We start from the raw sequence: 15,044 nt of genomic DNA on the forward strand, positions 1-15,044 counted from the left end.
AAGGAGCAAACCAGGTGCAAATCTGCAAGAGGCATGTCCCAGGCCACCTGTAGCCAATCTGTTTTAGGTTTTCTGAACTTCCCAGATTACATTAAGGTAGGCTGCAGAAACTAATTGAGCTAGCTTGTTTTCGGTTACCCTTACTCTTTATCTGTCCCAGTCCAAAGAAGAGGGAGGTGCGGTTTACTAGGGCGCCCAACCTTGGCAGGCCCCCAATTCAAAGTCTTGTAACCCTGGCTCCAGGAGCTGCTAAAAGCACAACTCAACTTACGAGGTGCTCTTTATTACTGGAAAAAGTTTCCAGGATAAAAGTTCCATAAGCACATTACTCTTTTTTTTTTTTTTTTTAATTGAGACAGGGTCTTGTTCTGCCTCACAGGCTGGAGTGCAGTGGCCCCATCTCGGCTCACTGTAACCTCTATCTCCCGGGTTCAAGCTATTCTCCCGCTTTAGCCTCCCGAGGGCTGATTACAGTCGCCTGCCACCACATCCAGCTAATTTTTGTATTTTTAGTAGAGACAGGGTTTCACCATGTTGGCCAAGATTGTCTCGAACTCCTAACCTCAAGTGATCCGCCCGCTTAGCCTCCCAAAGTACTGGGATTACAGGCGTGAGCCACCGCGCCCAGCCTCAAATTACACTTTTAAATGGCTATACCTATTTACACTCCTACCAGCAGCCCAAGTTTCCATTGTTTCACATCTTCATTTAACACTTGATATTTTTTAGCTTTTACTTGTTGTCAAACTGTTGGATAAAACTCAATAAACAACCTTTAACCATTCTCTCTCAGATTAGCCTTTCTAACACCATTTTTCAGGGATAGTTGACTGTGTCATTGCCTAGTACTTGGAAGTTGCTCAGTAAATACTGGTTGAATGATGTCACTTTCCTACTTAACTTTAATGCTTTTCTAAATCCGGGGGCGGCTCCCGTTTTCTGAGGGCCTAGTAATCACGTATTCATTTCTATATTTCCAGAACCTAACAGAGTTTGAAAAATATCCTTCAGGCAGCAGTAAATCAATGCTTTTTCGGATGCATGAATAACCAGTAGGATAAACTGTACCTCTGCGATGCACGCATTTCTATTATCTCACACATCGAATCATACCTTATTTATTACTTGTCCACGCAGATGGTGAGGTCTGCAGCCTCAGCCTGTACACCGTGTCTGACAGTAGGCACTAAACCGGTATTTTTAATTGAACCGTAAACTAGAATCAAACTTGGGAGCATGCAAAGGAAAACGCAAAGGCACATGCGCAGTGTTGCAGTAAGGTTGTCCAATCGGAGTCAGGCTGGACGGGGCGACGCAGCAGCTAGGTAGTGCGCACGCGTAGTGGGCTCGTCCGCGATTGGCTGCACCGAGGCGGGAGCCTTGACTTTCTCCGGCGGTGAGGAGAGCGCTGGTTGTCAGAAGTTATTCTTTGCAGGGCCAGTGGTTTCTGTCAGATTTTCGCCGGTGCGTCCCGGACTGGGAAGCTCGGGAGGCTGTGACAGGCTATAGGCTCGTGCGGGAGAATACAGCGAGTGGTGCGGGAGCAGGCCTCCAAGGTGGGAGGGAGGGAAGGCGGCAGGAGCGACCGAGGTGGCTTCCTGGAGGCCTGCCGCTTTGGTTTGAAGTGCGAGGGACGCCTGGGCTTCTGGCCCCAGCGGGTCCCGGAGCGACTGGCGGGCGGTAGGTGCTTGGGGGTGTGGGTTTGTGTGCGAGGGGTGGTTCTGGGTAGAGGCCCTTGGGGTCGCCCCTGCAGTCTTTGCGCGCAGGCTCCTGTGGCGTTTGGGTTTCTCTCTCACTCCTGCACTGCCAGGGGTTGAATGCTCCGCGAGCGCCCTGGAGATTGTCGGTACGCCTTCTCTAGGGGCTTTTATCTCTTCACTGGTCAGGTTTTTCTTTTATTTTCTTAAAACCTTTTAATCAATTACCTTACGAAAGATTTTCTAGGTAAGTACAGATGCTTCTCGAGTTACTACGGGGTGACCTCCCGATAAACCCATCCTAAGTCGAAAATATCCTAAGTCGAAAATGTATTTAAAACTGCTAGCCCACCTTTGTTATCAAAAAAAATAATTTCAACTTTTTTAGATTTGGGTGTACATGTGCAGGTTTGTTGCATCGGTGTATTACCTGATGCTGATGTTTGGATACGATTGATCCTGTCACCCAGGTACTGAGCGTAATACCCGATAGTTTTTGAACCCTTGCTCCTCATTCCCTCCCCTCTCTGCTTGTCTCCATTGTTTATTGTTGCCATCTTTTATGTTCACGAATACCCAATGTTTAGCTCCCATTTATAAGTGAGAACAGGCAATATTTGATTTTCTCTTCCTGCTTTAATTTGCTTAGGATAATAGCTTCCAGCTGCACCCACGTTCCTTTTTATGACTGCGCTAGCCTAGCTTAAACATGCTTAGAACACTTACCTGAATCTACAGTTGGGCAAAATCATGAACACAGATGGTTGTGTGGTTACTTGTACAGCTTCTACTGAATACTTATGGCTTTTTTAAAAGTCGAAGAATTCTAAGTGAAACCATCCTAAATTGGGAACCACCTATATAGCCTGAGTCTCAAAGTCGAAGGAGCAACTTAAGGCATGACGTGAAATAATTGCTACCTAATGTAGTTGGAAGTCGAAAAGCAGAAACAGCAGAGAGTCTGTTGCTGGTTCTTGTCCTTGAACAAGAAACAAGAGAGAGTGATCTCTACTACTCATTCCTCAAACTACGCAAAGGCTGGTTATATATAAAATATTTACATGTTTCATCATTTTAACATTGATGAAATTGGGAAATGTCTAACCATCAGTGATAGTGTATCATGGTTTAATTGGCTACACTTTTTTTCTTGGATAGGTAAAATAATGGTACATCTTACAATAAAATTTTTTTTTATTTTTAATGTTTTTATTTAAAAAATGTCTTTTATATGGACTAACAATCAAGAGTATATCCTACAGTTGATGGCATTTTAGATCTGATGAAATATGGTAATTTAAAAAATCGAATTAATGATACTTTCCCTGTTACAAAGGTAACATTTTCATTGTAAAAAATTTGAGATATACAGAAAATAACTCAGAAGAGAATAAAAATTACTGGTTATTCTAACCAGACCTAGAAATAATTAGGGTTAATGTTGTGGCATGTATTTTTCTGGATTTTAAAAATGATTGTGTATTTTAATATATAACATATCTACTTTATAGCAGTGTAATTTACAGTGTGCCATTAGATGTGTACATTTTGATGTTTTTATATACAGCTGTATGTACACTCCCGTAATCACACTACAATCTTATATAGATTATTCTATCACCTCAAACAAGTTCCCTCATGCTCCTTTGCGTTCTAGTCTTTTAAATGTACATAAACACGTTATCCTTTTTTTTTTCTTTTCCTTTTTAAAAATTAGAATGAGGCCAAACATGTTTTGTGGCCATTTTTCCTTTGATTTATCAAAAAATATTTCTCATGTCATTAAACATTTTTTAAAAATGTGGTCCTCCCCATTAATGGTATCATTCACATAACAAATACTGAACTCCTTCTGTGTATTTGGTACTGGTGATATAGTGATGAATTGCACCTAAGATTTCATGCCTGAGTTAATAGCTCAGCAAAAATGATAGGGCAAATTTCATTGCAGTGTGACAAGTACTTCGGTAGTACACATACAGGAAGGTCCTCCAGTCCAGTCTTTGGGAAGAGATGAAGAGGGCTCATGGTTAAGACTCCTAAAGGATAAGGTAGAATTAATCAGGCAAAGAAAAGTGGGAAAAAGCATTCCGAACTTTGTATAAGGGAAAGTTTGTTCAAAGCCTAGAGAAAAAGAGAACATGGCTAGCATGGGGAACAATACTGACTCAGTTTTGGTGGTATATGAAAAGAGTGTGTTTAGTTGTGTGGCTGTTTCACAATTTATCTAGTACTTCATTATGGACATACTCGTTTCCTTTTCTCTCCCTACTGTAAGTAATACTAGCATGATTATTTTTATTTATTTATTTTTCTGAGACAGTCTCGCTCTGTTGCCCAGGCTAGAATGCCATAGCACAATCTCCGTTCACTGCAACCTCTGCCTCCTGGGTTCAAGTGATTCTCATGCTTCAGCCTCCCTAGTAGCTGCAGTTATAGGCGTGTACTGCCACGCTTGGCTTTTGTTTTGTTTTAGATGGAGTTTTGCTCCTGTTACCCAGGGTATAGTGGAGGATGGCGCGATCTCGGCTCACCGCAACTCTACTTCCTGGGTTCAAGCGATTCTCCTGCCTTAGCCTCTCGAGTAGCTGGGATCACAGGCATGCGCCACCACACCAGCTAATTTGTTATTTTTAGTAGAGATGGGGTTTCTCTGTGTTGATCAGACTGGTCTCAAACCCCCGACCTCAGGTGACCCGCCTGCCTCGGCCTGCCAAAGTGCTGGGATTACAGGCATGAGCCACTGTGCAAGGCCTCATATTTTTATATTTTTAGTAGAGGTGAGGTTTCACCATGTTGGCCAGGCTGTTCTCAAACTCCTGACCTCAGGTGATCTACCTGCCTTGGCCTTCTAAAGTACTGGGATTACATGCGTGAGCCACCTCATCCTGCCCAGCATGGTTATTCTCATACATAGTTACTTGAGTATTTTCTTTGACCTTAGGTTAAATTGCCAGAATTGGAATTTCTGGGTTAAACAGATAACGTTGGTAGTCATGTTGATCCTTGCTGATGGCTTATGTTAAGTAGTGTCATGTTGATGGCTTATGTTAAATAGTGTCATGTTCATCCTTGCTGATGGATTATATTAAATAGTGTTTTGTGGTGTTGTTTTGAATTGGAATGCTTGCTACTATCCATTGCAGAAACGTGATGTATATATGTAATGTTCTTGTTTTCCATCTGAACCCCTATCCAGTTCCTAGTGGAAATAGGGTTGAGTGAAAGTTGGGAAACCTGGTTCTAGTCTCTTGATTTATATTTTAAAAAATTCCACTGTTTTCAAATGAAATAGGATAGTAAAAACAAATTGAATTATAAAAATGTCTTTTAAATTGCCAGATTTCATTCATTTCAAATATTTGTTAGTGATTGTAATGTATCTGTCATTGTTGCCAGACACATTATAGTCATTAGTGGTGGAGAAAACAAGCATGAGATTGCTACCCTCATGTGGTTTATGGATTACAGGCATGAGGAATAGAAAAGCAACATTTTTGATATTTTTATGTAATTGTATTTCCTAACATTTTGAAATTTTAATTAATTAATTTATTTGTTTTTTTGAGATGGAGTCTCGCTCTGTCGCCAGGCTGGAGTGCAGTGGTACAATCTCGGCTCACTGCAACCTCCGCTTCCTGGGTTCAAGTGATTCTCCTGCTTCAGCTTCTCCTGCTGAAGCTCCTGATTCTCCTGCGCCACCACGCCCAGCTAATTTTTGTATTTTTAGTAGAGTCAGAGTTTCACCGTGTTGGCCAAAATGATCTCCATCTCTTGACCTTGGGATTCACCTGTCTTGGCCTCCCAAAGTGCTGGGATTACAGGTGTGAGCCACCTTGCCTGGCCTGAAATTTCTATTTAAATTACTTTAAAGATGATATTATCATTAATCTATAATGTTATCAAAATTGGCATTATGTATACTTACATTTACACCATTTGTATTAGTCTGTTCTCACTGCTAGTAAAGACATACTTGCCATGTGTCACTATGCATTTGTTCTTTGTCTTCACATCTCCTCTTGTTACATTTTAAAGTATTTTTATAGTATGCGGTTTGCCTAATAAAGCATTCTCATAGAAAAAAAAAAAATCCTCGAGACTAAGTAATTTATAAAGGAAAGAGGTTTAATGGACTCACAGTTCCACATGGCTGAGGAGGCCTCACAATCATGTCAAAAGATAAAGGAAGAGCAAAGGGACGTCTTACATGGCGGCCTGCAAGAGAGCTTGTGCAGGGGAATTCCCATTTATAAAACTATCAGATCTCGTGAGACTTACTCACTACTGTGAGAAAAGTATGAGGAAACTGCCCCCATGATTCAATTATCTCCACCTGGCCTTGCCTTTGACACATAGGGACTATTACAATTCAAGGTGTGAGATTTGGATAGTGACACAGCCAAACCATATCACCATTCAATTAAAATCTTAAATTCTTTTCAATAGCCCTTGATAAAAAATAAAATCTTACTAGCTATTGAACTTGTTTTCTGAGGCCTTGCTACTGTATTGCCCAGGCTGGTTTTGAACACCCGACCTCAAGGGATCCCCTCACCTCAGCCTCCTGAGTAGCTTAGACTACAAGCGTGCACCACCAAGCTCCTCTTATCTTTTTAATAGAGACAGGGTCTCCCTATGTTGCCTAGGCTGATCTCGAACTCCTGGGTTCAAGGAAAGCTCCTGCCTCAGCCTCCCAAAGTACTGAGATTACAGGCATGAGCCACCACACCTGGCCCCTTTTACCTTTTACAATGGTTGTATTACCAAACCAAACTTGAGTATGCCTGCCTGGCATAGCAAAGCTGTCCACAGACATTGGGATTTGCAGCAAGAGAAAGTGAGGCATTTATTGCAGGGTGCCAAGTGAAGAGAATTGAGCAGCTAAAGCTTAAGACCCAAACTCTGATGGCTTACCTGTAAGCATTTTTAAAGATGGGGAGGCAGAGGTTACAGGCAGAGTCATAAATCAATGCATCATTGATTTGGCCTAAAAAGGCAAAACATCTTGAAGTGGGGGCTTACGAGTCAGATGGATTCAAAGATTCTCTGATTTGGGATTGGTTAAGGAAGTGAAGCTTTGTCTAAAAACTTGGGTTGACAGGAAGGAATGTTGAGCTCTGGCCTATGGGTATGACTTCTTCCAAGCCCCTGAAGAAGAAATTTAGAACAAAGAATAGCAGACTTCAGTCCTGTTTCCCCTAATCTGAGGTCTGTGTGCCAGTAGACAGTATTTTCATTTGGTGGGGTCTGGATTTCTGAAAAACAACTCAAGGACATATGTTAAGATGTTACCTTTAGTTTCTATAGGGCACCATACATTTTGTCACTCTAACTTCCCTCATCATTATTTTAAGCTGTTACCTTCTTGCTAATCATTGCACATATACTTCTCAGGGCTAGCCAGGTGCCTGGAATTTCCTTTGAAGGAACTGAAGATTTTTCTTTGTTTCTATGTTTGGGGTGCCGGGCAGGACCTAAGAGGGGTTCTTGCTCCATCTCAGTTGTAGTTTTGAGCTATTTTTGTATTTGGGGGGTGATTGTAATTAGATTATAATTAGATGGCTACTGTTTTGGGTATTTTTCAGGTCACCACTGCTGAATATGAGACGATCTGCAGCACCAAGTCAATTGCAGGGGAATTCCTTCAAAAAACCAAAATTTATGCCTCCAGGAAGAAGTAATCCAGGTCTGAATGAAGAGACTACAAAACTGAATCCAGATATAAAATTATTTGAGGTAAGACAAAAAAGGACTCAAAATATAGATAATATAGAGAAGCATGTGTGCTTTAAAAATGCCATTTAAAGAGTTAAAACTGTATCAGTATCTCTGAAAACATCTTTCAAAGACCTTGGAAATGAAGATTACAGATATTTTTTTAGAGGAATAACAGGCTAGGCTCAGTGGCTCATGCCTGTAATCCTAGCACCTTGCGGGGCAGAGGCAGGAGGATCACTTGAGCTAAGGAGTTCAAGACCTGCCTGAGTAACATAGTGAGACCCTGTCTCCACAAAAAATAAAAATTTAGCAAGGTGTGGTGGTGTGTACCTGTAGTATCAGCTACTTGGGAGGCTGAAGTGGGAGAATCACTTGAGCCTCAGAAGTCAAGGCTGCAGTGACCTGTGATTATGCCACTGCCCTCCAGCCTGGGCAACAGAGCAAGACCCTGTCTCAATCAATCAATCAATCAATCAATGAAACAACATGAACTTGGGTCTATAAAATAAACTTGTGGTAATGGTAACTAAATATCTCTTTGAGAGAATGGGTGGAGAGTCTAATCAGTGTTGTTTTTAAAGTTACCACATAAGTAAGTGAAAACTTATTTAAATAAGGTGATTTAAAGAGAAAAAATATGTAATGATTTGTATCACTATTCCTAACGTTTCTTCTCATTTTATCTATAAAAAGTGAGAGGTCAAGAGATCGAGACCATCCTGGTCAACATGGTGAAACCCCATCTCTACTAAAAATACAAAAAATTGGCCGGGCGTGGTGGCTCAAGCCTGTAATCCCAGCACTGTGGGAGGCCGAGGCGGGTGGATCACGAGGTCAAGAGATCGAGACCATCCTGGTCAACATGGTGAAACCCCGTCTCTACTAAAAATACAAAAAATTAGCTGGGCATGGTGGTGCGTGCCTGTAATCCCAGCGACTCAGGAGGCTGGGGCAGGAGAATTGCCTGAACCCAGGAGGCGGAGGTTGCGGTGAGCCGAGATCGCGCCATTGCACTCCAGCCTGGGTAACAAGAGCGAAACCCCGTCTCAAAAAAAAAAAAAAAAAAAAAAAAGAGAATACTGCCCGGGCACAGTGGTGCACGCCTGTAATTCCAGCACTTTGGGAGACTGAGGCAGGTGGATCACGAGGTCAGGAGTTCGAGACCAGCCTGGCCAAAATGGTGAAACCCTGTCTCTACTAAAAATACAAAAATTAGCTAGGTGTGGTGGCGGGCGCCTGTAGTCCCAGCTACGTGGGAGGCCGAGGTAGGAGAATCATTTGAACCCTGGAAGTAGAGGTTGCAGTGAGCCAAGATTACCCCATTGCATTCCAGCCTGGGCGACAGGGACAGACTCCATCACAAAAAAAAAAAAAAGTGAATACTGGTCAGGTGCAGTGGCTCACGCCTGTAATCCCAGCACTTTCGGAGGCCAAGATGGGCGGATCACCTGAGGTCAGGAGTTTGAGACCAGCCTTGTCAACATGGTGAAATCCCCTCTCTATGGTGTGCGCCTATAGTCCCGGCTGCTCTGGAGGCTAAGGCAGGAGAATTGCTGGAACCTGAGAGGGTAGAGGTTGCAGTGAGCTGAGATTGAGCCACTGCACTCCAGCCTGGGTGGCAGAGCAAGACTTTGTTCCAAACAAACAAACAAACAAACAAAAAAGTGAAGACTGAAGGCAGTCTTAATATGTCTTGTTTACTATTAAGAAAAAGGATTGTTTTGGGCTTAGGTCTAAGATCAAAGGTCTTAATACATATGAAAGGTATGTAAAGGTGTATAAAGTATAAAGAAGGCATATAACATGGAGAATTCATACTTTCTACTACTCTGCAGTTCCCTGATTCTTTTTTTTTTTTTGAGACGGAGTTTCACTCATGTTACCCAGGCTGGAGTGCAATGGCGCGATCTCGGCTCACTGCAACCTCCACCTCCTGGGTTCAGGCAATTCTCCTGCCTCAGCCTCCTGAGTAGCTGGGATTACAGGCACGCACCACCATGCCCAGCTAATTTTTTGTATTTTTAGTAGAGACGGGGTTTCACCATGTTGACCAGGATGGTCTCGATCTCTTGACCTCGTGATCTACCCGCCTCGGCCTCCCAAAGTGCTGGGATTACAGGCTTGAGCCACTGTGCCCAGCCTCAGTTCCCTGATTCTTTTATGCTATAGGGATTAAAGTCTATTAATTTTTTCCCTCTTCTTTTTTATTGTGGTAAAACATATGGAACATAAAATTTGCCATCTTAGCATTTTTAAGTGTACAATTAAGTGGCATTAATGACTTTCACACTGTTGTGCTATCATCACTACAATCCGTTTTCAAAACTGTTTCATTACCCCAAACAGAAAGTCTGTACCCATTAAACATTAACTCCCTGTTCTGTCCACTCAGCTCTTGGTAACCACTATTCTCCTTTCTCTCTGTATAAGTCTGACTACCCTAGATACCTCATGGAAGTGGAATCATATAATATTTGTCCTTTTGTGACTGGCTTATTTCACTTAACATAATGTTTTCAAGGTTCATCCATGTTGTAGCATCTATCACAGCTTAAATTTTTTGCATAGTTGAGTAATCTTACATGGTTTTACCATATTTTTTTAACCATCCGTTCATCTATTTGATGCACACTTCGGCAGTTTCCACCTTTTGTCTATTGTGAATAATGCTGCCATGAACATTGGCATCCAAGTTTCTGTTTGTGTTCCTGTTTTAGTTCTTTTGGGTGATAACTAGAAATGGAATTGTTAGGTAATATGGTAATTCTGTGATTAGCTTTCTGAGGAACTATCAAACTATTTTTTCATAGCTGTACTATTTTACGTCTTCACCAGGAACATGTGATGGTTGTAGTATCTTCATCCTCAGGAACATTTATTACTTTTCCATTAAAAAAAGTTCTTGTTACTGCCATCTCAATAGGTGTGAAGTAAAACAACAATTTCATTGTGGTTTTGATTTGTATTTCCTTAATGACTAGTGAGGCTAAGTATCTTTTCATGTGCTTATTGGCCATTTGTCTGTCTTTGGAAAAATGTCTGTTGAAGCCCTTTGCCTGGTTTTCAATGGTTGTCTTTTTTCGTTGTTGAAAAAACCTGCTGATTTGACTCTGCTTTTTTTTGTCTGCATGTGTTTGTTTTATCCTATGCTTCTTTCCCAAGTAGATTGTTAGCACTTACCAATGTAAAAATTCTGGCACACTATAAAGAGAAAATACAGGCTTTTGTTTTCTTAATAAGGTTTCTTCCTTTCTTTTTTAAAATACAGCTTTATTTAGGTGTTGATAGAGCTTGGGTATTTATCTCTTCAGAACCTCATGTTGAAATGTGACCTCCAGTGTTTGAGGTGGGCCTAATGCGAGATGTTTGGGTCATGTAGGGGGGATCCTTCATGAATGGCTTTGTGCTGTCTTCATGGTAATGAGTGAGTACTCACTCTGAGTCCATGTGAGATCTGGTTGTTTAAAAAGAGTGTGGCACCTCCCCACTCTCTTGCTCTCTCTCTTGCCATTAAGACACAGATTCCCCCTTCACCTTCTGCCCTGATTATAAGCTTCTGGAGGCCCTTATCAGAAGCAGAAGTTGGCACCATGCTTCCTGTACAGCCTGCAGAACTGTAAGCCAAAATAAACCTCTTTTCCTTATAAATTACCGAGTCTCAGGTATTCTTTAATAGCAATGCAAATAGACTAATACAGATATAATTTAAATACCATACAGTCTACTTACTACAACTCAGTGGTTTTTAGTATATTCACAGAATTGTGCAAAGATCTCCACAATCAATTTTGGAACATTTTCATGATACTAAAAAGAAATGTTTTATCAGTAATTTATTTCTTATTGCCGAAATAACAGTTTTCTCTTGCTGCTGAAACAAATTACCACAAATCTAATTGCTTAAAATAACACAAATGAATTGTCTTACAGTTCTGTAGTCAGAAGTCCAACACAGATCTAACTAAAATCAAGGTTTTGGTAAGGCTACATTCATTTCTGGAGATTTTAGGGGGAAATCTGTTCCCTGGCCTTTTCTAGCTTCTGCATGTCACCACATTCCTTGGCTCATGGCCTCCTTCTTCCATCTTTCCAGTCAGGGATGCACGTTTGAGTTCTCATGTTTCCTTCTGTTTGGTTCTCTGTGGCCAGGACTTGTTTGATTAGATTAGGCCCACCTGGGTAATCCAGGATCATCTCTCCATTTCAAGGTCCTGGTCCTTAATCACATCTGCAAAGTCCTTTTTACTACGTAACAATACATTCACAGATTCTGGGGATTAGAGTGTGGATATCTTTGGTAGCCATTATTTTGCCTGCCACACTGAATAATCTGTTGTTTTAATATATCACATTTTATTTATCCATTCATTAGTTAATGGTCATTTGGGTTGTTTCCACTTTTTGTCTATTATGAATAATGCTTATGAATGTTTTTGTACAAATTTTTTTTTTTAAAGAGTTGACCATTTTATTTTCACATTTCCCAATACAAATGAAAACTGCATCTTTTTTGCCCCACCTCTCCCCTCCAAAACTATTCTCTTTGATCAGACAGGGGAGTAAGTCTTCCTTATGCTATTTAGAAAACCCAGCATCACAGCAGCATGATCTCCTGTTGAAGCAGAACAGGTAATATAAAACTGATAGAATGAGGCCTCCCCTCTATCCTTATCTGTCTGGTCGAGTCATTCCAGGCCGAGTGGGCACCATCATGGGACAGGCAGGAGTCTCATCATTGGGGGCCCAGGCATCATTGGCATGTGGCCTCCCATGGGTGGCCTCGTTCCCGGAGCAGGTCCCACTGGCATCATCCCAGGAGGAGGAGGGCCTATCATTGGCATTATAGGAGGGCCCCCCGTATGGGGTGCTGGCATCATACCAGGGCGAGGAGGACCCGGAAGACTTGGAGGTGGTATCATCGCCCCTGCAGGAGGAGGAGCAGAGAATGGAGTAGGAGGTGTCTTTCCTTGTTGAAATGCAGCCGTTGTTTTGTCTATCAGGCTCTAAGCCTGCTCTTCCATCCATTTCTGATAGTAGTCTTTCACATTCTGTTTGTGTGTCCTACCACTGCAGTGTGTCTTTCTCACAGATGGAGAGTCATGGATGAGGTATGTATCGTAGTAGTCACAATAAAACTCGGGCATATTGCTCTGCAAGCTGTTGGCCACTCTGTTCCATGACGCCCGGAAAAATCTGTTTACAAATTTTTGTGTGGATATGTTTTCATTTATCTGTCTCTCTTTTTTTTTTGAGATAAAGTCTTACCCTGTTGCCTAGGCTAGGGTGTGGTGGCACCATCATGGCTCACTGCAGCCTCCACCTCCTGGGCTCAAGTGATCCTCCTCCCTTTGTCTTCTAAGCAGCTAGGACCACAGGCGTGTGCCATCATACCTGGCCAATTTTTAAATTTGTTTATAGAGATGGGGTCTGCCTATGTTGCCCAGGCTGGTTTCTAACTCCTGAGCTCAAGCCATCCTCTCCTCAACCTCCTGAAGTGTTGAGATTACAGATGTGAGCCACCATACTTGGCCGTGTTTTTATTTCTCTTGGGTATATTCTGAGGAGTAGAATTGCTGGATCATATGGTAATTCTGTGTTTAGCCTCTTAAGGAATTGACAAACTCTTTTCCAAGATGACTGTACCACTTTCATTCTTACCATCAATGTATGAAGGTTTTAATTTCTCCATATTCCTACCAACACTTACGGTCTTTTTGATTATGGCCATACTAGTGGGTGAAGTAGTACCTCATTGTGGTTTTGATTTGCATTTCTCTGATAGCTGATATGGAGCACTTTTATGTATGCTTATTGCTCATTTGTGTATCTCTTTGGAGAACTTTTTTTTTTTTTGAGACAAAGTCTCACTCTGTCACCCAGGCTGGAGTAAGCCATTGTGCCCAGCCAAGATTGATTGATTGATTGATTTTTGAGATGGAGTCTTGCTCTGTCGTCACCCAGGCTGGAGTACAGTGGCATGATCCTGGCTCATTGCAACCTCTGCCTCCCAGGTTCAAGCAATTATTCTGCCTCAGCCTCCAGAGTAGCTAAAAATTTTTGTAAAAATACTAAAAATTTTTGTATTTTTAGTAGATACAGGGTTTCACCATGTTAGCCAGGCTGGTCTTAAACTCCTGACCTCACGTGATCCATCCACCTCGGCTTCCCAAAGTGCTGGGATTACGGGCATGAGCCATCATGCCTGGCCTGTTCTTCACTTTCTTGATCTCATTTGCAGTACAAAAGTTTTTAATTTTGATGAAGTCCAATTTACCTATTGTTTTGTCGTCGCTGGTGCTTGTGCTTTGGTGTCATGTATAAGAAGGTTGTGAATATTTATGACTGTATTTTCTTTTTTTTTTTTTTTTTTTTTTGAGACGGAGTTTCGCTCTTGTTACCCAGGCTGGAGTGCAATGGCACGATCTCGGCTCACTGCAGCCTCCGCCTCCTGGGTTCAGGCAATTCTCCTGCCTCAACCTCCTGAGTAGCTGGGATTACAGGCACGCGCCACCATGCCCAGCTAATGTTTTGTATTTTTAGTAGAGACGGGGTTTCACCATGTTGACCAGGATGGTCTCGATCTCTTGACCTCGTGATCCACCCGCCTCGGCCTCCCAAAGTGCTGGGATTACAGGCTTGAGCCACCACGCCCGGCCTTATGACTGTATTTTCTTTTAAGAGTTTTATAATTTGTATAGTTCTACTTCTTACATTTCAGTCTGTGATCCATTTTAAGTTAATTTTCATGTATAGTGTGAGGTAGCCAGCTTTATTCTTTTCATGTGGATAAAAGACTATTTTTTTCCTTTTGAATTGTTTTGACACCTTTGTCTTAAGGTTTACTTTGTTTTTTTGAGACAGGGTCTCACTCTTATTACCCAGGCTGGAGTGCAGTGGCATGATCGTAGCTCACTGCAGCCCCAACCTCCCAGGCTCAGGTGATCCTCCTACCTCAGCCTCCTCCGTAGCTGAGACCACAGGCGTGCACCACCACACCTGGCTAATTTTAAATTTTTGTAGAGATGAGGGTCGTCTTATGTTGCCCAGGCTGGTCTTGAACTCCTGGGCTCAAGCAGTTCTCCCATCTCTGCCTCCCAGAGTGCTGGAATTACAGGCATGAACCACTGTGCCCAGCTAAGATTTATTTATTTATTTATTTTTGAGACAGAGTCTTGCTCTGTCACCTAGGCTGGAGTGCAGTGGCACCATCTTGCCTCACTGCTGCATGATTCTCTTGCCTTGGCCTCCCAACTAGCTGGGATTATAGGCATGGGCCACCACACCCAGCTAATTTTTGTATTTTCAGTAGATTCGGGGTTTTACATGTTGGCCAGGCTGGTTATGAACTCCTGACCTCAGGTGATCTGCCTGCCTCAGCCTCCCAAAGTGCTGGGATTACAGGTGTGAGCTACCCCACCTGGCCAAGATTTATTTTTTGATGTAGTGTCTGAGGACTAATTTCCAACAAAAACACTGATTTATTATTTTTTTCTTTTAATTGTATAAATAAATAGTTATTTTACTTTTTAAAACTGACAAAGTGGGCATTTTTGAAGTTATACAGGAATTTTAAGCAAGTTAACTTGAGAAGCCTAAAAGTATTAGGCTTAGCAGTCAATTATGCTT

At 42.0% G+C, this 15,044-nt stretch overlaps 1 protein-coding gene and 1 pseudogene across 6 annotated transcripts in view; one reads left to right on the plus strand and one right to left on the minus strand.

Annotated features, from left to right (window-relative positions):
* Positions 1-1,343: 1,343 nt before the first annotated feature.
* The window catches only part of RAD54B (RAD54 homolog B), a 109,507-nt gene continuing 95,806 nt past the window's right edge, over positions 1,344-15,044 (plus strand). For 3 of the 6 annotated variants that reach the window (XM_032248983.1, XM_032249019.1, XM_032249000.1), the window contains exons 1-2: positions 1,350-1,464; positions 7,286-7,436. In XM_032248983.1, the coding sequence (XP_032104874.1) occupies positions 7,302-7,436 (135 nt within the window). In that variant the 5' untranslated portion in view covers positions 1,350-1,464; positions 7,286-7,301. Of the gene's footprint in view, positions 1,465-7,285; positions 7,437-10,939; positions 11,035-15,044 lie in introns of those variants that run through there. The other 3 variants (XM_032249039.1, XM_032248991.1, XM_032249010.1) reach the window with 3 other exon arrangements.
* On the minus strand, positions 11,895-12,600 carry LOC116530740 (annotated as a pseudogene).

This window comes from Sapajus apella, unplaced genomic scaffold (assembly GCF_009761245.1).
Source record: "Sapajus apella isolate SASKATOON/1434 unplaced genomic scaffold, GSC_monkey_1.0 scaffold3, whole genome shotgun sequence".
NCBI classification, from domain to species: Eukaryota; Metazoa; Chordata; class Mammalia; order Primates; family Cebidae; genus Sapajus; species Sapajus apella.